Consider the following 22,533-nt stretch of genomic DNA (forward strand, 5'->3'; position numbering starts at 1 on the left):
CAGCTCATCCGTAAATTCACCACTTTGGGAACAGATTTCAGAATTCCTAGAGTCATTCTATCTTTATCTGTAAAACCAAATTCCTTCCTCCCCTATTTTTAATTCCAAACCCTGTGACTTCATTTGCCTGTATCAGTACTTCTCAATCCCATTTTAGCAAACGCCACAGGGCATGTGTAATTATCCTGGCCAGTATAGCAATGTTCTTATTAAAACCCCTCACAATATGGGATTTATTTTAATTCATCTCAATTTGTATTATGTATTTAAATATATCCCATATAAGCCATATGGCACTTCAGAAGGTAGCTGAGAGGTTGCTGGGAAATCAAATAAGCAATGTCAAGATTTCACAATTTCTGCAATACCCAGAATTCCTAATTCAGAGGAACATATACTAATCCAGATGCCATATTTGCAAAACCCCAGGCTCCAGCAAGGTGGAATTTACTGGGACTAGATCAGGCAGTTGCCACTGGGCTTCCTCAAACATCTTCCCATCGGCTTCGCACCCTTGACCTTGTCACATCGCCCGAAGTTCCAGCATTGAGAGATTCCCTGAGGTTAATGAATGTATCTTTTAAAGAGCATATGTCTGTGTTTCCGCGTGGATGAAAGAGGGCAGCTATCATTCTCATCCCAATGTAAATGAGTTCCTTCTGGAACGCTTCCTGGCAGCACTCTCTGAAACTAGCCCTACCCAGGGCCTGGGTAGATGCCCGTAAGAAAGAAAGAGAAGGGGAAGGATTCTGGAACATTCAGCCCTAGACAAGGTGATGCAGGCAGCACACACAGTGGGTTTTAGGGTAAACCTGAGGTCCCCAGAAGCAAAGGAGGGGTGCCAGACAGTAAGACCATGGAAGGAGCATCATCTCATCTGCCTCATGAAGTAGCCCTGTCCCACAGTCCCCTTCCCTGTCAGCCAGCATCCTCCCCTGGATAGTTTAAAGCCATTTCTAAAAATTCATGTGTGCCCTCCCCTCCACCTCCTCACCCCCAGTTCCCATCTAAGTGAAGGCCAGCGCTCGGCTTCTGCACAGAGCCTTCCTCAGCGGCACCACCCCCCAGAGAAGTGACCACCACCTCCCCAGTCTCAGCCCTGGAAAACGTTTGCAGACAGATGCTTCAAAGCCTTTCACTCCAACCAGACACTTCATTTGTCATTGACAAGGGTGACACAGGAGCCCTTGTGATCACCAGTCAGGAGGCTCTGGAGTGTGTCAGGGATTTTTGTACTTCAGAAAAGAACGCGCACTGCTCACAGTGCACTGTGTCACTGTTTACATCAAGGTCGTTGGGTCCCTTGTTCTCATCCTTTGTTACCAAAAGCAAGGCTGCACCATCACCCAAAGAAGGTAAGAGAGCCTCACGGAGGAGGCAGGGGTGCTTATGATATAAAGATGTGCTAACAGGATTACAAACTGGGCATGGAGACCAAAAAGACCAGTGTCCAAGGGGTTCAATAGGAGCAAAAGAACAGGATACTTGTGGACGGGTCCACCACCTGCTGGTGGGGGTCCCAGTGGGGAAGCGTGGCCCTCCCACCCCCAGCTAATGAATGTTCCAGAACACATATGGTGGAGCTCACTGAAATGGAAGAGGACGATTCAAGAAAGCAAAACTTCTGCAGAGAAGCCATTTGGGCTTGAAGTATCCCCCTAACTTATACCCCAGCTGGGCTTACAGCTGCAGTTTTTCTCCTGACTTAAGATGCTGTGTGTCTCCCTGAGTTGATTTTTCCAAAACTCAGCAAGCGAGCAGAACTTGGAGGAGCCTCCTGGTTGCTCTCAGCACTGGAGCACACCTACCGCCCTGCTAAGGGGGAGCTGGGGGGAAGGGGACCTAAGTGCCATACCTGGTCCAGCTTCCAGTGGAACTCTGCCGGGCGGAAGGTGTCAGCCTGGTCGAAGTCCTTGCGCAGGAGGAAGACAAGGCGGCAGTTGTGCACATATAGGGCGTAGTGATGCCGGTTCATTTCTGCAAAGCAGAGAGAGGAGCAGTGTGCTTACAGAATCCCTGCGTCTGTCCCTGCCACAGGGGTCTTCCTGCCACATTACTGGGCACACCCTCAGGTGGCAAAGGAATGGGTATTCCAGTTCCCCCTTTTACAATCAGATCTAATGAATGTTCCAGAACACATATGGTGGAGCTCACTGAAATGGAAGAGGACGATTCAAGAAAGCAAAACTTCTGCAGAGAAGCCATTTGGACTTGAAGTATCCCCCTAACTTATACCCAGATACTGCATTAGGCCCGGGATAAAGCCTATGTAATAATGCGTTTGTTTTTGTACAAACACTTGTGAGAAGACTAAGAGGGCTCTCTGACAATCACATCAGCTACCCTGGGCTCCTTTAACACAGCTGGTTTCTCCTAGAGTGCTGGGCTTTCATTTCATTTCATGTGATTCGTGTCATTTCATCAGGATTGACAATGGTGACCACAGACCATGTCTCTTTCTCTACTGGGCGCAGTTAGGGGAAGTGGCTTCATGTGTAGTTGCTAGGAGGAGGGGACAGATTGGTTTTTCAGCATTAGTCATAGTTCTGTGTCTTTCCAAAGCAATAAATGAATACCTCTCTCCCTACATGCAATGAATATGACGTTTTCCTCCTCTGATATAAAGACTTCCTTTACTGCTTGGGAAATCTCACATCACATATCCCAGTCATGATGTCCTGCAGCCACAAGATAGCAGCCATGGGGAGGGCAGGAGCAGTTGTCTGGCCAATACCAAAGATCTCACATACATACTACATAGTAGCATACACAGAAATCTATGAGGCATGTGCTCCATAAATGACAGATAGATGAGCAAGGGACCTGTTGTCATAGAAAGAACATGGGCCCTAGAATCAGACAAACTTTGGGTGGAGTTGTATCTCCAGAAGATTCTGGAAGAATTTTTTAGCCTCTTAGAGCCTCAGTTTCCTGACCTGTGTCATGACATGGATGCTAGATTGTCCTAAAGAATCATGGGAATAGGACAGTGAGAATAACTCTTGTATGTCCTATATAAACCTTGAGGTTTGAGTGTGAGGAATCAATACCAATCCCGCTTCTAGGCCTGGGGTCTGGTTGGTTTCCCTGCCACAGTGATTGTTCAGGACCCAGGCCCAGGTCAGGCAATGTACACCATTCTGCCAGCCACAGGGCTTCTGTCAGAAAAGTGACTCAGTTCAAGCCACTGATTCGGGAGCTTTTCTGAGTGGTTCCAAAAAAAAACCTCTCTTTTATCAGAGAGCAAATAGAAGAGATACTGTCTTTTTCTCTAGAAGTTGTAGTATATAACTGGGAGGCATGGAGCCCCTGCAGCCGTGTTTGGTAACATGAAATCAATACATATATGGAGGCAAATCTGAGAAATTGCAAGTAAAGGGCCCTTGATCATACTTTGCCTGAAGCTGTCATAGCTCTGGACATTTTCAGATACAAGAACTTTATATTTTCCTGTATTATTTTGATTTCTTTGATCATCTGACATCAGTTTGATCTGTATTTCCTATTTCTTGTAACTGAAAGCATCTTAACTGATACAATGAGGAAGCAATGGCCAGTGTGGCAGGGTTGGTTTAGGCTAATGTCTGGGTGGTCACTTGGCCTTTGGACTGATAAAATGTCCCATCCTGATTATGGGCATTTTACTCAATATTTCTCATTTCCCTCACAATTGCCCAACTGATTTCCGTTATCTATTGTCTACTGTCAGAAAAATATAGAAAGAAGGACTTTTCCCCCTTTATTTTTATTTGGAGTCGGGAGAGGTCATGGGTGAGGAAGTGGCCCGAGAAGAATGAATGGAGGTCTGGAGTGTCTTCCAGCCTAGGAAATATCTCCCTCCCTGCCCCTCTGTTAGTCTGGATTCCTGGAGTCACTGTCCACATTGGGGTCACTGGTTTATCTATAGTGGGCTAGGGATATGGTACACTCAGAAATCCACTTAATTTCTTTTCATGACCGTTGGTGTTCTTTGTGGCTGTTCAGTATTTAACAAAAAGAAACAAGTTAAATGAAATAATAAAGCCCTGTGACAGAATTTTGGATTGTTATGTAATTCATATCTTTAAAGAATATTTTACCACAAAGAGAAATGATCTGTATATAATGTCACATAAAAGAAACAGGGAACATAATGATATCACATGTGTTATAAAAATAGTGAAAATTATAAGGACATTCCATATATACATAGAAATAAAAACAAGATTTTATTTTATAATGAAATATGCCAAATGTAATCAGGAAATATTTTTAGGTATTAGGGTTTTAGGGGATTTGTGTATTCTCCTTTATACTTTTCTGACTTTTTTCAGGTTTTGTGATATAAACATGTCTTGAGAAAATGTTTCTGGTATATAAAAGCCTAATAAAGCTTTGGTTTATTCCTGATATTTTTAAAATTTAGAGCAAGCAGGTATTTTTAGATTTTTTTTTTTAAGTCAAAGGAGTTAGAGGAAGCTTCCCTATCTTCCCCGTGCCAGGGCTGAGAGGCTTGTAAAGTATTGCTCTGTGCCAAGACCAAAGCAGAGAAGCACCAGGTTGCGCTGACTCCAGATGTCGACATGCCCGTGGGGTAGTGGCTCTGAGGACAATGAGCCATCATCATTTAAGGCAGCATGTTCAGCCACAGCTGAACGAAAGAATCCCCTAGAAATTCTAACCTCTGCACCAGGTGGGGCTCTGACATCTTGACTTTTTACAAGCGTGCCAGATTTTTCTGCTGTGTGGCCAGGTTGAGTACTGGGTCCCAGAGCACAGGCTTGGAACTCAGGCCCAGAGGACCAGGTCCCATCCTGTTGTTCTGGGTCATCAGCCGCATTTCCTTGGGCCAATCTTTCCATTTTTCACAGTTCAACCTGTTCCTCTGTAAGCCAGAACACTGATATCTGTGTGAACTGCCTCCCAGGGGTATTTGATACATTTCAGGCAGGACTCTGCATGTGGCTGCGAACCTCAGCCTACACCGCTTTGCACTGGTATGTAGGGTCCTAAGCTGTTGTCTCATTGATGAGCCTTCTGGTTCTTGAGGGGAGTGCCTTGCCAGGCTCTGTAGGGACCAAGCTGTATCGTGACTCCTGGGATCATGCACTGAGCTCTGAAGAGAGTCCCAAACCTCAGTGTGATCTCATGCACATCTGCAGGGTCCTTCTTGCATGAAGGTCCCAGAAAAACTCATCCTTGGCATAACCGGTCTAACAGACATACTTTATGACTAACGAAAGCCAGGCAATTCTCTGTCTCAGTTTCTACATGTGGAAATATGCTAACATGTATGGTAAGGTATGATTAAAACAGCAAATGTGAGGTCCTGAGAGTAGCATAATGTGGAATAAATCCAGAAGTAATATGATAATAATACCATCAAGTAAATAAATCAAGTACTGATTTTATATCTGATATTGAGTGATTTCAGACATTATTTCATGTTTATTTCCCCACTTACAGACAGGGGAACTCAGATTAGCAACTCCTCAAAGGTCACACCTTAGAGTGGAAAGGCTGAGAAACAAACCTTGGCCATTCACCAGCAGAGGCTGAGCTGTGAGGCCCTCCAGCCTGCCTTCCAACTGCAGCCTCTGCTGGGGCTACTATTTATTTTGGGTATTTTAACAAAAGTAACACTTGGAATGGGAAATTGTGGAAGTATATTTTAAGACAGAGTTGTCAAATTTGCAAAGGATCTCCAAATGTGTGTATGTGTGCATGTGTGCGTGCATGCAGTGTGGTGACAAGTGCACAGGACTGGAGTCTGCTGGATCTAAGCTTACATTTCAGTTCTTACTGGCTATCTACCTTGGGACAGTTATTAACCTCTTGGGGATGTTTCCTTATCCTTAAAATGGGAAACACAATAATGTTTCTCTGAGATTATTTGTAGACATCTGAGAAACTGTCTAGGACAGTAATATCTAACAAGGATTGCACTTCCGATGGGTCAGGCACAGTTCTAAAGCACTGCATATACATTAAGTCATTTAATCCTAATAAAAAACCCTAGGAAGTAGACAATACTAGCATGCCCATTTTATAAAGGGGGAAAGCGAGGCACAGAGAGGTTAAATAACTTGCCCAGGGTCACAATACCAGTAAGTGGTGGAATGCTTTTTTTAAAATAATTTTTAAAAGGTTTTTTATTTATTTATTTGACAGAGGAGAGAGAGAGAGATCACAAGTAGGCAGAGGCAGGCAGTGGGTGAAGGGAAGCAGGCTCCCCACTGAGTGGAGAGCCCGATGTGGGGCTCGATCCCAGGACCCTGAGATCATGACCTGAGCCGAAGGCAGCAGCTTAACCCACTGAGCCACCCAGGTACCCACAGTGGAACGCTTTTAACCACCAAGCAGTGAACTACCCCATGGGGGCTTAGCATGGGGGAAATGCCTAACAAAAGTTCACTACCGTGATTACATTTGGCAGTGACTTGGAAAGTTACCATGGCCCTTTTATTGGTGATAAACTTTTGGAAGACTTACTTATGTATAACAGAGTAAAGGTGTTACTGCTTTGAAGTAAGAATGAGGTCTCCCTGCCCCCCAACTCCCACCACATGTGCAGCAGCCCTAAGTTACTTCTGGGAAGGCTGGGTTTTGAAGAACTTGTTTTGAAAAGTCCTAGTCCCAGTTTTTGCATTGAGTTTATGCCTCTACTTTCCCCTATTTCCTGGCCCCACTCTACCCCCAGCCCAGGAAATCAGCAGCTAGAAAACCAGAGACAGGAATAGTTTCCCAGGAGGCCAGCATGCTCTGACTTTTCTCCCATGTGGTCGGTGGCTTGTGTCTGTGTCTATCCCCTGGGAGAGAACAGGCCGACTCACCAGTCTTATCTGAGTTGCAGAGGATGGTTTCCTTCTCGGCTCTCACACCAGGGCTGGGGCCATGTTTCATCCACATGGTGATGGTGAACTGGTCTGTCAGGTTCTTGGGCACAATCCCGTCAGGGATCTTGGCCCCTTGTCTGCCATCAAACTTGAAGATCATCTCGCTGCTGTCTACTAGCAGTCCTGCGGTCCAGTTTGTGGCAGCACTGGGGGACGGCAAGAGGTCGATGATGCCAGACGATGCTCCTGTGGGTCCGGGGGCCAGAAAGAACAAAGGGTTACTCTGCACAGTGTGGGTGTCCCTGCCTTCTATTTTTTGCTCCTGGAGCAGGGTGAACTGCTCAGTGTATTTACTTAGAGATCTGAGCCAACCTTCAGCGAGGTGACTCAGGAAAAGAAGGGCCCAATGCCATCCCTCCCTCTGAGTTCCTTATGGTTTACAGAGGTGAAGGCATCAGTCACTTATAGACAAAAATGTTGCATGTGACAAGATAACATGCAACAAACTACTATACAAGGAAAAAGTGCTGGAGGAATTTCAAGAAACAAGACTGGGGGGGGGGGCTTTTATAAGTAGGGAAGGTTCCTGGAGAAGGTCAGAGTTTGATGTGGATCATTGAATTCATTCATGCATTCATCCATCCACTAACCTAGAAGCCATTTACTGAGGACGGACCATGTGCCAATACCCCTGCTAGACTCTGGTGGTGTAAACGTGAATCGGCACAGTCCCCCACCTGGGGGAGCTGAGAGCCAATAAGTGCACAGACAGCTGTGACACAGCGTGATCAGGGCTGGGATTGGGAAAGCTGTAGGTCCTGATGCCATGGGAAGGAGTGTGAGCCATGTTCTATTCACCACACTTTTTTTTTTTTTTTTAAACAAGCATTATGTTTAGACCAAATGGTACAGAGGTTGAGAGAACATGGGTTCAGAAGTCCTCAAACTTGTTGCATGGAGCACTGGGTGTGGTGCAAAAACAATGAACACTATTACGCTGAAAAGAAATAAAAAAATAAAAAATAAAAAAATAATCTCAAAATGGAAAAAAAAAAAAAAAAGAAGTCCTCAAATTTGAATTGGATGCCTTGGACCATGACTTGCTAGCCTTGCAACTGTGAGCACGTCCCTTAGCCTTTCTGTATGGCCCTTCCCAGCAGGTAGTGAGGACTGGATGAGACCCTGCCTGAGAGCCTGAGCAGCGAGCCGGCCACGTGGTGAACACACCCTCCCTCCCTGTCACCTATGACTTTATCCTTATAATGATGATTATAAGGATATCATCATTATAAGGTTTTGATGAGAAGGCACGAGCGCTAAGCCTGAAGCAGGGGGAATGTCACGGGTAGATTTATATTTTAGGAAGGTCACACCGGCAGCTTTGTGGAGGGTAAAGCTAAGGTGGGCAGGAGGGGCCACCCTTGCAGAGAAGACTGGATGCCTCAGCTGGGGGGACTGTGGGCAACGGTGGACCTTCCCACTGAGGATCTTTGAGGCCAGCAGAGATCTCCACGTCTTTGTGTTCCACACAGGAGCAGGGCTTGGCTCTTTTGGAATGGATGGGGGCCAGGGTTTCCTGATATTGTCAGGGAATAAGAGTCAGAGAGCCCAAGGAGTGCCTGGTGTGGGGAGCTAGTGCTTTCCCGGGATGGTCCTGACCAGCCAGTCGCAGAGGCTGATGGGTTTTATGAATGGTAGTTGTGTGCATTACCTGATCTTTGTCAGAGATCACTGGACTTCTGAATTCTGTATATCAGAGTCTCATCTCACCTAGGGTTTGGGCTCCAAAGTCAGCTTCCCACAAACATCTACAGTTAAATGACCCTTGAGAATCCTTCAGGAAGGGACCACATTGGAAACCAACGTCCTTCTCTGAAAATGCCTAACTAGTCAGTTTTTCCTCTAGCCTTGGAATAGATGACCAAGTCTATGGTTCAGCACCCATCAGTTTACAATAGAAATTTATACTACGTGAGAAATAGGTAGCCATAGAGCTTGTTGCTGTGTTTAGCACTGTGATAGGCTCACCTTGGGAGAGGCCTCCGGGAACCGTGGTGTCCAAGAGGGCAGGAGATTCCCATTGGCCAATTCATGATCGCCCTGCTGTTTATGCTTACCAAGGGGGACGTGGGGATAGTGTTGACAGCATCATTTACATGAGGTTTTCCTAGGGTTTTGGGGCTGGTGCCAGGCCCAATATATAGCCAGCACTCCATTACTGTTTATAATGGCTCTTCCTCCCAGTGGTGCCTTCATGAGACGCTTCTAGCCATCTACCCAATGCTCAGGTGAGCCTTCCCAGGCAGTCTCCTGTTGGATCCCACACCTCTCCTCCTCAATACTTACTTGTTCTCTCATCCCATGTCCCTGCAGCCTTGCCTGGTATCCGTTTTATTTATCCACTAAGTTGATCCACACTAATATTTTATTAACTAAGAAAGCCTTAAGGGTAATCACCCTCCAAAGTTGTCTGAAAGAAAGAAATGTATGTAGGTGGTAGAGACAGAGGTTTGGGGGTGGTTTGGAAGCTACGTGGTCTTTCAGAGCAAATTCACTGTCTTAGAAGCCCCGGAATATTGCAACATGGCCACTGCTTCTTGGAGCCATAGGTAAACTAGCTCTGATACCAGGATTTGTCCAGCGTGTAGACAGCCCGGGAACTGGCACACTGAGTGAGAGTGTCAGTTCCAGAAATTGCAGGTGGTCAGAGAGGCACTGGCTGAGTGCTCAGGGCTCCTGGCCTCCAGCTCAGATCAGGGAAGGTGATGGTTCTAGCAGAGTCAGAGCAAAGGAGGATACCAGCTTTGCCACCAATATCATTATTACTATTCTCTTAGGGACCAGTTTTGGGGCACTGAGCACCAGACCTGAATCAAGTACCACAGTGCTTTTTCTGACTCACCTACATGGTAAATACTACTGTGATTCCAGTCTAGAGGTGAGAACCTGAGGCTCAGCGAGCCCAGAATCACAACCAGCTGGTGAGCCGGCTCATCTGCAGGACTTTGCTATTCCAAAGCCCTAATCCCCTCACTGCATCACTTCAAGGAAGCTGGAGAGAGTTCTTGTAACATCCTCCACATTTTACAAAAGGAAAGCAAAGGGAATGACTTGACCAAGGTCACACAGTCACGCAGCTGGCTAGAAGAAGTACCAGCTCTCAGATCCCCAGCTAACGTTCATTCTACTGCACAGTATGGTGTCTCACCAAGCACACAGCCCAGTCCCCTGGGATCTCATCTCCCTGCACAGGTAGCTGTCTGAAGAGAGGCACATTGAAGACAGCATGTGCCCTGGTAAGGCCACTGACGCAGACTTCCTTGATTCCGTGGTGAGGGGAACAGCAGGCCACCCCGCCTAACCCACAGATGTTGCCTAGCAGAAAGCATCAAGCTGTAAGGAACCAGATGGTGCAGACTTCCCCAACTTAGCAGCTTGTATTTAAATTCTTGGTGAACTTAAACAAACTAAGAGAGATTTACTTTCTCCCAAAGTTCCTCTCTCTTTCCTCTCCTCAAGGGGCCTCATGGAAAGCTGTGGGTAAACAGGATGCTTCACTTGCAAAGATGGCGCACATTATCTGCACACAGGGAGGATTTAAGAAGCTCCTTGGGAATCTCAGCAAAGGTCCTTGGGACCCATCAGGCCGCAGAGAGTCCACACCAGTCTGGTGGACAGCAATGGTAGCTTGAATGGGGGGAGTTTGGAATCAGAGTCAAGGTGAGATTCAAGGTCCCTGAGCCCTAGTGTCGGGAAGCCTCTCTGAGTCAGCAAGTAGATAAAGACAGGGTGGGTGAGGCAGATTTCAGGACATGTGGTAGTGTGAGCCCGGGGCACTGAACTTAACTGCAGGGTTTGCATTCTGCTCTGGAAGGCTTTGGTCAGGGCAGAGTCTTTTGCACTTCGAGGTGAGCCTATGGCAAGAGTGGTTGACATGGAGTCTCAGGTCATGCCTCCTTCTGGTCTACCACAGGACCAGAATGAGTGGGAGGATCTCGGGGAGAGGAACTATCCTGACCAAAGACACAGGCTTCATTCTGTGGAGTATTCTCACAACCGCAATGACAACTCCCTGTTATTTCCATAAATATTTATGTGACGTCTAGGTTATGCCAGGCACTGTGAGGAGAAGGCAGCAGTGAACCAAAGAGAACTTGGCCCTACCTTTAGGGATCCAGTAGAAAACCTTTAACCTTTGGTGAGTGAGCTGGGTCAGGGGCCGAGAGTGTCAGGGAAGGACAGGGAGGCCCTCTTAGACAAATGCTGTATTAGGACTCCATGTCAGGAGAATGCATTCTGTTCTCCACATGCTTCTCTGACCCACTGATGTCACTTAGCTGTTAACTTCCTCTGACTAATGAAATGTGAGTGCAAAGGAAGTGTCATTTCAGGGCAGAAGCTTTAAGGGCCAGTTTGCAGTTCTCCACGTCTTTTCCACGTTCCCTGAGATCCACAGTGCTCTACATAAGGCTGTTTGTTGGCTCAGGTTCCGGGAGGAAGCCACATGGAGGAGACCCATAGCCAACCCAAGAAGGACATGCAGTAGGAATGACCAACACACCCTTGTTATTTTGAGCCAATGAGATGTTATAAATGTGGGTTCAGCGTCACTCAGATATGTCTCAGTGTAGGCCCAGAGGACTGTTTCAAATCTTGTGACTACAGCATCACCTGCTTTCCTGATAATCCACCGAAGTGACTGACATCAGAGGCTACGATTCCCATTTCTTCTTCAGTATGCCTTCGACACGGACAAGGAGGACTTTCTAACATCCTTTCAGGAGCTCACATGCTGCTGACCTACACAACCAGAGCAGCATTCCACCTTGGGAATCCTAGACAAGAAGGATTCCTGCAAGGCCTTGCAATAAGGATCCTGGGTCTCCAGGTAGAGCAGCTGGACTCTGGCAAAAGGGTGGTCAGCCCGACTCCTGGAGCAGGGCCATGGATATCCAGTTGCTGACCAGCTTGGGCAAGGCCACTTCAGGTAAAAACCATCAACTCAACATGGGAGGGCATGCCAGAAGGGAGCTGCTCAGAGGACACCAAAGACATCAGCATATCCACAGAGAAGCTCCCTGCCTACCATTCTCCGTGAGTCAGGGTGTGCAGCCCCGTGCTGAGGCATGGTTAAGGGTTTAATCTGATTCCTGATAGGTGTGCGCCAATTCTCCTTAAAGCTATAGGCCCCCTTTTTGCTCCCTGAGAGTCTAGGGAACCGACACTCAAGCCTGGAAGTTCCAGCCTTGCAGAGGCATCTTGGAGAAGCTATTGGTAGTTGCTTGGACTTGAGTGATTCTGAGGGTACAAAGGACTCTGACTGTGATTCTGAATGAAGATGAGCTCTGTTAAGCTTCATGGTGTAGAAGGAAAGCATGATCTTCACTTTTTTAAAAAAACATGTCTTCCTCAGAAGATTGAATTGTCAAGTGATCTTATTAACTTCTGTATAACCTCAAGAATTACAGCATTTGGATGCTCAACAAATATTTGTTGAATTAATAAATACATGACCGAATGAACGAATGAATGAACAAATCTCTGAAAATCTCCTGGACTCACAAGGGCATACATCTTGGGCACAACTTAATGTCTGGTGATCTTAATGTCTGGTTGATCTGACAGATCAACCACTTGATTTAAGCATGCTCTCATTCTGTGGCCTTTCCTTCAACAGGACCTGCCCTTGGAGTTCCTGACTCCACATACAAAACAGCTGACCTGAGCAGCATGTGTGGTGGTGTGGGCCAGCTGCCAGGAGCCCTGTGACCCCAAGGAGGAATAGCCCTGGCCTCCGCGCTAAGAAAGGTCTGTGTGCCATGGACTGCTTTTCTATTTACTATAATATGTAGTGACGTAGGGGCATCGAAGTGGGCCCTTCCTCTGGCTGTCGGTAATGTCAAATTTCATTTGGCCAAGAGGTCTTCCTGAGGGTTTCATGTTGCATTTCATACTCAAGGCAGCTCTGTGACACTTTGCTTCTGGATATCCTGGGACTGAGATGACAGAGCCCTTCACCTTGAATCTCTGAATTCAGAAAAACTGAAATGCAGTTTGCTCAACCTCTCCAAGAAACCTGGCTTTAGGTAGAGTGAGGCTAGTGGCAGACCATCTGAGGCTGTGTTCTACAAGCTTGAAGGGACATGGGTTCAGGGTTCTGCATTGTTTTTATTTCAAGACAGAATGCAGGTGTCCTTGTGTGGGCCCAGGGGGCTGTTTCAAATGCTGCTGCACCTGTCAGGTTCTTCCTGACAACAGGCTTTGAACTAGCTATTGTCTGCTCCTAATAGAGCCAGCGTCGCAAGAGGAGGAAGCAGGTGGGCAGTGACCAGATGGGCAAAATACCCCTCCACAGACAAACCCTGCCCGTGTCACTGACCAGCTATGGTATCACAGAAGAGACATGGGAACTCAAAGGCATTCCAGGAAGCACCCGTAGGATAGTCTTCCTGGTATACGAAGGCCAGAGAATATTCCTGAAGGAAAAGGTTTGGAACAGCAAAGCAGGGGGAGATTTTGGTGGGAAGAAACCATGAGCAAAGATTTAGGAATGAGAACCAGCCAGGCATGGGGACAAGGGAGGTGTCCTGACCAAGAAGAGGCAGAACATCAGGAAGAAACCGGCTATGACCATGGATTGGCATGGTGGAGGCAGGTCCTTGGAAGCTCCAGTCAGGCAGGCGCTGGACACCCACACCTGCATGTTCCCCAGGCACCTGTCCTTATAGTCCCTAAATCTGCGCATGCCTGGATTCCTAGCTCTGGTTGGCGGCACTCTTGTCCAGGTAGATGCTTGCACCAGCCTCGCCTTAGATTCCTTCTCTCTCACTCCTGACAGCTAATCCATCATTGATTAGCTTGCCGGTTTTGCCTCCTAAAGCTGTCTTAAATGCATCCCTACTGCCACTCCCCTGGTTCAGAACTCATTATCTCTTGCTTAGACCATGGAAATAACATCCTAATTGGTCTCCCTGTTTCCATCCAAAGTCAATAAAGGTTTGAAAGATGAAAAATGTATGGCTGCCAAGGCCGAAAGTGTCATGGCCATTCCCTAGTTGGGAAAGCCTGCAAGCAACTGGTCTACCATCCACTGAAAACACATGGAAGGTTGTCCTGAACCTAAGCCGCCCCACAGGAGCAGGAATTATAATGCAGACTCTGTTTTGGAAATGATCCAGCCTGTGTCTCCCTCAAAGTATGGAAAGAGCATGGGGCCTGATGGGCTGCCTCCTTCTGAAGCCCACTCCCACACTGGATGCACATCTGGGTCCCACTCATTTGCTTCTGTTCTTTTATCCCCAAGCTCTCGCTCCATGGAATTCAAGATTCAGACCTCTGACACAGAGGGAGAAGTGGCTCTGCCTGTCACTTACTTGGACAGAGACCCCACAGTGCACTGGGTGCTCCCACCAGGAAGGTCACCAGAAAGACACACAGACCTCCCCCCATAAAGCGGCGCTCACAGAACCAGGGAGGCTCACATCTTGGGGGAAAGCTGCTTTCCTCACTGATTACCTGTCTTCCTGCAAGGCAACGCCAGCAGCCCAGAAGGAATGAGCAGTGTTAACAACCAGATGCAATTTTGCTCTAAAGTTTCTTCCCTCAGAAAAAAAATCCTTCTTGCTCTCCATATCTCCTCATCTCTCTCCAGCAACATTCAAAATCAAATCACAAGAGCGTGCCCTTGGGCACATCTGATCTTTAACAACCTGATTCCATCATCTCCTTCTCACCCGGAGGAGTTTAGGAAATGACTGTGACCCACAGTGGCGTGGGGTTGAGTTGACTTATAATTTAGGTGAGGGAAGCGAAATGGCATGTTCCTTCACAATATGATGTCGTCAGAGATGGCTTCTCTGCACACCAGTAAAGGAGAGCGCCGGAGGCCCTTGGCATCCTTTTTGTGGGGGCTGTCTGGGGTACCGAAATTGTGGTGTTCTCCCCAATCTATTGCATTGCTCTGGAGAAGCTGTGTCCCCAGAGGCCTTTCTGACAGCCTGGTGACATGATAAATGAGACGCTGCCCAAGTAGGGTCCACTTCACTTTAACTTCTAGAACTTTCACCTGATTCCTTGGGGAAGAGCAATGTGGGTGAAGGTGTGTGTGTGTACCTCTATGTGTGTGTGTGTGTGTGTGTGCATGCACACGTGCGCAGCAATGGTGAGGGAGGAAAAGTTACCCCCAAATATAGGTCTACTCTAACATTAAGCTCTTTTTGAAGCTCCCCACAGCACAGGTGGGGACCCAGATGTGAGTTCCTGAATACTCTTGGAAAGAACAAGAAAGCAATGAAACATACATGGTCTACCTCATGCCAAGGCCCATTGACACATCAGCGGTCTGGCATGCCATGCACAGGGGCTGATTCCCACCATGCGGAGCACTCCACAGGCTGACTCGAGAGGCTGACATTCTAGCTGCTGCAGCCTGGCCCACCTCCACAGCTGCTGAGCTAAGCAGCCTGCATTCACGCAGAAGTGCCTTCAAATTCTGCCTCTGTCACCTTCTAACTAGAGTCTTGGGATGAATAACAGACATTTCACGCTGATGAAGAGAGTGTTAAACAAAGTGATGCATGTAAAGAGTGTGGCAGGTGCACCCAGTAGGGGCTTCAGAAGCTGTTTCCTTGGGTAGTACCTCTAGGGGCCTTGTTTCCTAGCTCCCAGTGGCTCCTTTCCCTGGCCATCACCTCAGAGAGACAGCAGGTCCTCTCCCTGTGCTGGGACACCTCCAGCTCTACCCCAGCCCTTCATCTCTGCCGCGGGCAGCCAGGCTGCCTTTATTGGCATGCTGCCTAAGCTGTCACATGGGGCCCGTGCTTGGCAGAGGCCCTGGCTTGGTTTCATGCTTTGCTGTTGCAGCCTTAACATTTGTAATAGTTTTTTTTTTTTTTTTTAATAAGTTTAGGTGAAATATCTAGCAAGTTGAAAGTATTTATTTATTTATTGCCTTTAAAAAAATTTTAATTTTATTTTTTCAGTGTTCCAAGATTCATTGTTTATGCAGCACATCCAGTGCTCCATGCAGTCCATGCCCTCCTTAATACCCACCACCAGGCTCACCCAACTCCCCACCTCCCTCCTATCCAAAACCTTCAGTTTGTTTCTCAGAGTCCACAGTCTCGCATGGTTCATTTCCCCCTCTTATTTCCCTCAATTAACTTTTCCTTTCCTTCTCCTAATGTCCTCCATGTTATTCCTTATGCTCCACAAATAAGCAAAACCATATGATAATTGACTCTCTCTGCTTAACTTATTTCACACAGCATAATCTCTTCCAGTCCCATCCATGTTGCTACAAAAGTTGGGTATTCATCCTTTCTGATGGAGGCATAATACTCCATAGTGTATATGGACCACATCTTCCTTATCCATTCATTCATTGAAGGGCATCTTGGCTCTTCCCATAGTTTGGAGACTGTGGTCATTGCTGCTGTAAACATTGGGTACAGATGGTCCTTCTTTTCACTACATCTGAATCTTTGGGTTAAATACCAGTAGTGAAATTGCAGGGTCATAGGTCAGCTCTGTTTTTAATTTCCTAAGGAATCTCCACACTGTTTTCCAAAGTGGCTGCACCAGTTTACATTCCCACCAACAGTGTAAGAGGGTTCCCCTTTCTCCACATCCTCTCCAACACTTGCTGTTTACTGTCCTGTTAATTTTGGCCATTCTAAGTGGTGTAAGGTGGTATCTCAATGTGCTTTTGATTTGAATCTCCTTGATGGCTAATGATGATGAACATTTGTAATAGTTTTTGAACAAGGGTCCCCCATTTTCATTTGCACTGGGCCCTATAAATTATGTAGCTGTTCCTTTGTGGAGGAAGCTGACCTCTCCCCAGGTGACAGTCCCCACCTTTCACATTGGCCTCTGGTCAGGTGTCTCTTTCCAAACCAACACAGTGGAAGGTTCTGTGGTAGGTTCTCGTGAATACACTGGGTCCTTAATTGCTGTTGTTGATGAAGAGCTGAGGCTTCGTCACATGCCTTGCTCACAGCCACAATATTGGTAAATGGTGGGATCAAGTCAGGTACATGTGAGGCTGAGAGATGAGCCCTCTGACCCTTTAACCATAATAAGTAAATTTAATATTCACCCAGGAGTTACATGTGCCCATGCGGGAAGGACTCATTCTTTCATAATAAAAGATATGCTCTATATAAATCATTTAAAAGCAATTAATTAAAAAACAATCCCAAGAGGAAAAAGCGTACCACATAATTTCTGAAGGGATCTCTCAGAGTAGGTCTCCCGGTCGCAGCCCTTCCCGATATAATTGGTCTGCAGCTCTGTGGTGATCTGGATGGAGGACACAGCGCCGTCGCAAGTCTCCAGGTGGATGCTGGGGAAAAGCGGCACGCTCCCTGCGCCAGGCTGATACTCAATCCTCTTGGTCCAGTCTGAATCAACAAGGAAAAGATAAAAGTCAATCAGGGATGGCCAGTCCTGCCATAACACTTGGTCTGTGAATGTGGATCTGTTCCAAAATAACTGATATATTGGGAAACAGTTGGAAGATAAGGGGAATTTGACATTTGCTTATGGAAGTCTTCCTTCCTGAGCAATACGAGGTGAAGGCAGAAAACAGCTGTCAGCAGAGCTGAGTCAGGTAGGAAGGTACAAGACACGTATGTGTACATACCCCAAACATCCAGCTGCCACACAGTCTACTGCACATTATGAGCCACATCACATGTCCCCGCAGTGACAGCGTCGCCTCCATTCAGGAAGCCCCATCCCCGATCCTGTCACAGTACCGCCCCAGCTGCAGCCCTCCCCTGTCCTCTGCCACGTGCAAATGCCATGTCTCTTTAAGGTGAGGTACAAGATTCAGTGTAGGAATTCTATCTTTCTTAACCATTGAACCCATGTAAAACCATGATAATTTTTTTATTTCTTATGTGTCAATGATGGCATTTTTGAGTGTTATGCCGCTTTCCTCATTCTCCCATTTTGCCCAGTGGGGTGATTTTTAGGAATGCGCACATTCTGTCACAAAACAAGAGAGCATGGTAGTTCAGGGTTCCTTGTGGAGTCATGTGGTGGGACACAGGATTCTTTCTCAAGCATTCAGGACTGTGACCACTTGAGTAGCGCTGATGGGCTTGTCACTTCTTTTTAGTGTAAAAATAATTCAGAGACGATAAAGTGTTGGAGAAGAATGAAACCACAATCAAAACAATACCACACAAAATAGAGCAATCGATGAAAATAAACTCCAAGAGGGAGTGTACCCATGGATTGACTGGAACAACCACAGCAGCAGTTGAAAGTCAGAGGAGAGTCGAGGCAAAAGTCACAGTGACCGGTCATGGCACTTGGAGACAGCAATGAGCCAGCCATGCTCAGTGAGGACGCACATCTGAGAGGACTGTGTGGCCCCAAGTCAGACTGGTGGGTAGAACCAAGCAATGTGACATATGGATACTATTAGCTGATGAATCCCAAATGTTTGTCACATAGAACCTTGCTAGGAGGTATCCTTTTTCTGAAGCAGAAATGAAAATCTATGAAACTGCCCATTCTCGCCTATAAGAAAAAGAGAAATTCTGGCATTCGTGGCTCAGTGTTCTCCACAAGCACCCAGCAAGCCGCTGGCTGACATCTTGAGCAGTTCCAGTGGACAGGCCAGATGCCCTTATTCACTGAGCAGCTGTGTGTTCAGGGTTCCCATGTGCAAGCTCTGCTTGGAGCATCGAGAACAAACAGTGCAGGAGGCAGGAGAGGTCCCTGCCTTGTAGAGTTGGCACAGGGGAGGGCATGGTTTGGGGGAGGCCTGTGCTATCCTATCTGAGAGGGTGAGCCTAGGAAAGGAAAAGCAGGGACAGAGAGGGGCTCTTTAGATGGAGAGTGTTCCTGTCTGAGCTGAGGTCTGCATGTAAAGGATGAATGTGTGTGGGAAGCCTCAGAGAAGCAGGTTCGAAGCAGATGCCCCAGTGATCTTGGCTTGACTCTGTCTGGTCAGAAACTTCCTGGGCAGGAAGCTTCCTGAAGCAGCAAGCTTCAGGCACCTCATCATAAAAGAGGGACCTTAGAGTGCTGGGGTGAGGACTGAGGGGCTCTGTGTGTGCATGGCATATGGCAGGGCCTCAATCAGTGTTGTTCCTGGAGAGAAAGGGAGATGTTCAGTCCCAGGGGACCTGTGTCCCTGCCCTGCAATCCTGCCATGTTCCAGATAACCATGGAATCTGGGTTTAGGTCTGAAGCCCATGTCAGCCAGCCACTCTTTCAGGGTTTTTCTCAGAACAGGCCATAAGCAGAGACTGCACCAGGCTTGTGAGGTTGGCCACCAGGAACTTAGCACAGGACAATATTTGGATGGGAGGGACTTCATGTGAAAGAGAGTGTACCTGATTGCATCTTTTCCTCACAGCCCTCAGGAACTCTGTCTGGACTAGACTCCATGAGATCATGGAGCTGCTCTAAGCCATGCTCCAGAGGCCCCAGGTTCAATTAAGATGAAACACTGGAGGAAAGGAGGGCTTTCTGTCAGGTGCCTCTGAAGGTCACAGAACTGTAAGAAGCAGTCCGCACACAGCCAAGCTTGTGTTTTGGGTACAGAGCTTCATGCCTCTGTGCACTTGAACATGCTGTGTCTTCTATAAAGAGCTCCCTTCCTTTCCCCTTCCATCTTGTTAACTCCACGCAACCTGTCGGAATTTCTCCATTCTGGGTAGATATGCTCGTTTGTGCCCCCCTGACATCCCCAGCATTAGTTACGGCATTAGACTCTCAGCTTCACGATTACTCTGAATCTGCATCACACTCTGCCCAGTGCCTGGCACGGAGCAGACACTCCCTCGATATTGGCAGAAAGCATGAATGAATCCTATGGGAGCGATATGTATGCTTGCCTCCCCCACCAACTGGGAGTTCGTCAAAGCCAGGGACTGTGATGCTTATTTTGATCCTTCTACGCTGACGTCAGAGCACAGGCTATATCCACCAGGTGGATCTGGGGATCCTCAGACACCTGAGCTGACTGCCGCCATGGCAGCCTTCCCTGAGCCCCAGACAGAACTTGTGGCCTCTTTGTCCTTCTCTGGTACTGCCCCAGCCTGCTCCTACCTTCAGTCCTACAAAGCCACCCAGCCCAACAGCAGCCCATAACACCTGGGTTCTTTTTGTTCTCAGCAAGGCAGGTGTGCCAGAATTGATGAAAGAAGAAGCAACCTCCAGATCATAGGAAACGGCTCCCAGCTGTCTCACCCCTCTTTCCCTGGATCTTCCCTCTCTTTAAAGGAGCAGATAGGAGCCTGGAGAAAGTGGCTTTGTATAGAGTGCCGTGGGGTGAGCCCCGTGGCACCAGTCCTTGATGTGCTGCTCTTTTTGCTGGTATAAGGTCCTCCCACCTCACCTCCTTCTGGAAGCCTCTTCATTGGAGAAGCCCAAGACATCAATGGTATTGATTCCCTTTATTCTGTGGGGGCTGTGGGTATCTGGACATTTTGCTGGTTATCCTTGATGATGTTCTACCTGAAATCCTTTTTGGATGGAGTGCAAATAAAGAAGCAAATAAACGGTAAAGGGAAGTTCAGTGGAGGCACAGGCCTAGTACAGATCTCATTCCTCTCGCCATCCCCTGGCTGGGGGTGGGGTGAGGCCTTCTTTGGGAGGAAATCGAAGGCCCTCTTTGGGAGGAAATTGAAGGGACTTTGGGAACGTCACACCTGCAGTCGCTTTGTGGGCTTGTTTTTGAGGGTTCATGAGGAGTAGCCAAAATTGTAACCACAGAGTGAAAGAAATCAATGAAGCTTTCTGAGTGTAGTGTCCTTGACAGAGTGGGAAGCTCACACAAACATCTTTCATTTTCCAAGAAAGACTTTGAGATGGGGATCAAGAGAGCAAAAAGGAAGCCATCAAATTCATCTTTTGTCACATGAAATGTCTACTCATCCTCATTTCCTGGAGGTAAGATAGCAAGATGGGTAAAGGTATGACCTCTAAACTCAGTGTGCCTGAGTTCAAATCCCACCCCTACTACTTCCTACATAACTTTGGGCAAATCATTTACCCTCTCTGAGCCTCAGTTTCTTCTTATGTAGAAGTGTTGTCTACCACCCAGGATTTGGGGGGAGGGATTATATGCAGACCCGCTTTAGCACCAAACACAAGGGTCATGTTCAATAGATATAGTATAGTTAACTTATCATTTATTCAAGAGCACTTATTACAGGAAACAAAGGATATATAAGCATTAAGCACCCACAAGGGGCTAGCACTTAACATTCTATTCTTTTGTTTGATCCTCCCAGCGACCCAGTGATTATTATCTTAATTGTGCAGGTGGCAATGCCATGGTTGACAGTTGGTGTGACTTGGCCAGGGCCATGCAGCTCTTTTACCATAGCTCTGCCATGATTCTGAGGATTTGCTGGGATGGAGAACAAGTGTAATTTTTACAGATTCATTTTGAATGTTTAGTTTATACTGATATATACATATATACACAGATACATATATGTATGTGTATATATATATATATATATATGCATATGCATATACATATAAATAGTACAGAAGCTGGCTTGGGGTGTGGGTTCTGGACTAAATGGTCTGTGTTGGCAAAGCAAATGGGTAAGTTGTTTCTCATCTTTGTATTGCTAGGAATTGGCTAACCCTGGGTGAGTCCCTTCAGGGTCAGCAAGACCCCAGTTGTCTAAATAGCAGAATACAGAATGAATAAATAAATAAATAAATAAATAAATAAATATCTCACCTCCTCTAAATGTGGGTCATGTGACCTCTGCAAATCTGAGCCAGTCATCGCTGAGCCTTTACTGCCGCACCTGTAGAGCTGAGTTAGAGATACCTCCTCACGGGCTTGTCAGGAGAGTTTAAGGCGAAGGGCCCAACATGGCACACTTCGTGTTGAAGGCTCACGACAAGAATGTCCCGCCCCCTGGCTCACAAGCTTCCAAGACTTCTCTGAGCTATCCTGCTTGGAAACAAAATCTTTCCAGTGTAAAAAGGTCCTGAAGACTAGTTTATGAAGCATGGCTCAATTGTTTACTTAAGTGAAGAGAAAGGAAGCAGCCCCCTTTTGTTTTGATAAATCAGGCTAAATTATCTCATAAGTATTCCTGGAAAAGTGAACAGTGAATGCCTTTAGGAATTACACTCCTTCTTCATGGGTTAAGGATTTAGAAACATGGTAATTCTATTATAACTCCTGCTAAATTGGGGGAACACATGTTTTCTTATCAGGAGAATATTAACCACTTGGAACTCCCCTATTAGATACCTGGAGGTGGAAAAAAGCAAATCTGAGACTTCTGGGAACCACAGGCTTTGGGAATTCTTATAATCCAAGACATTCAGAATTGTTCCACTTCTGTACTCAGAAGCGACACCAAAGGATGAAAACGAAAGACGCAGGTGTGTCAAAACATGCTTCACTCCTTAACTGTGCGTGCTCACCGGCCTCCAGCTCTTCCTGGTCCCAGCTGAAGGAGCATCAGGTTTTCCAGGAAATCTCTGGATTCATATAAGGTGAGTGGCTGGATGCGGAGATGCTGGAGAGTGGGAGGGGAGGAAGGGGTTCCCCCTGCACAGGATAGGATGGCGCAGGCAGCTAACATTCTAGCCAGTCTCTGCAGGTGTCAGCCATCTGGCATCTTTCAAGAATTCCTCTAAGAGGAGGGTGACTTTGATTTGGGTGATAAGGGATTTTATTTCCTGCTGGGAGAAGGTGGGAAGTTACTTTTTCTCAGCA

At 46.9% G+C, this 22,533-nt stretch overlaps 1 protein-coding gene and 1 long non-coding RNA gene across 2 annotated transcripts in view; one reads left to right on the forward strand and one right to left on the reverse strand.

Annotated features, from left to right (window-relative positions):
* Positions 1 to 22,533, reverse strand: part of CLSTN2 (calsyntenin 2) — a 600,084-nt gene that overhangs the window by 95,459 nt on the left and 482,092 nt on the right. Inside the window, exons 6-8 of the mRNA XM_082740938.1 lie at positions 17,033 to 17,218; positions 6,813 to 7,061; positions 1,856 to 1,977 (exon numbers count right to left, since the gene is read on the reverse strand). Of these exons, the coding sequence (XP_082597064.1) occupies positions 1,856 to 1,977; positions 6,813 to 7,061; positions 17,033 to 17,218 (557 nt within the window). The remainder of the gene's footprint in view (positions 1 to 1,855; positions 1,978 to 6,812; positions 7,062 to 17,032; positions 17,219 to 22,533) is intronic.
* Positions 1,263 to 16,001, forward strand: LOC309869672. The gene is made up of 3 exons (XR_014314315.1): positions 1,263 to 1,355; positions 12,493 to 12,623; positions 14,119 to 16,001. It is a non-coding gene; the product is annotated as an uncharacterized lncRNA (long non-coding RNA).

The sequence above is a fragment of the Mustela nivalis genome (assembly GCF_964662115.1).
Source record: "Mustela nivalis genome assembly, chromosome: 1".
NCBI classification, from domain to species: Eukaryota; Metazoa; Chordata; class Mammalia; order Carnivora; family Mustelidae; genus Mustela; species Mustela nivalis.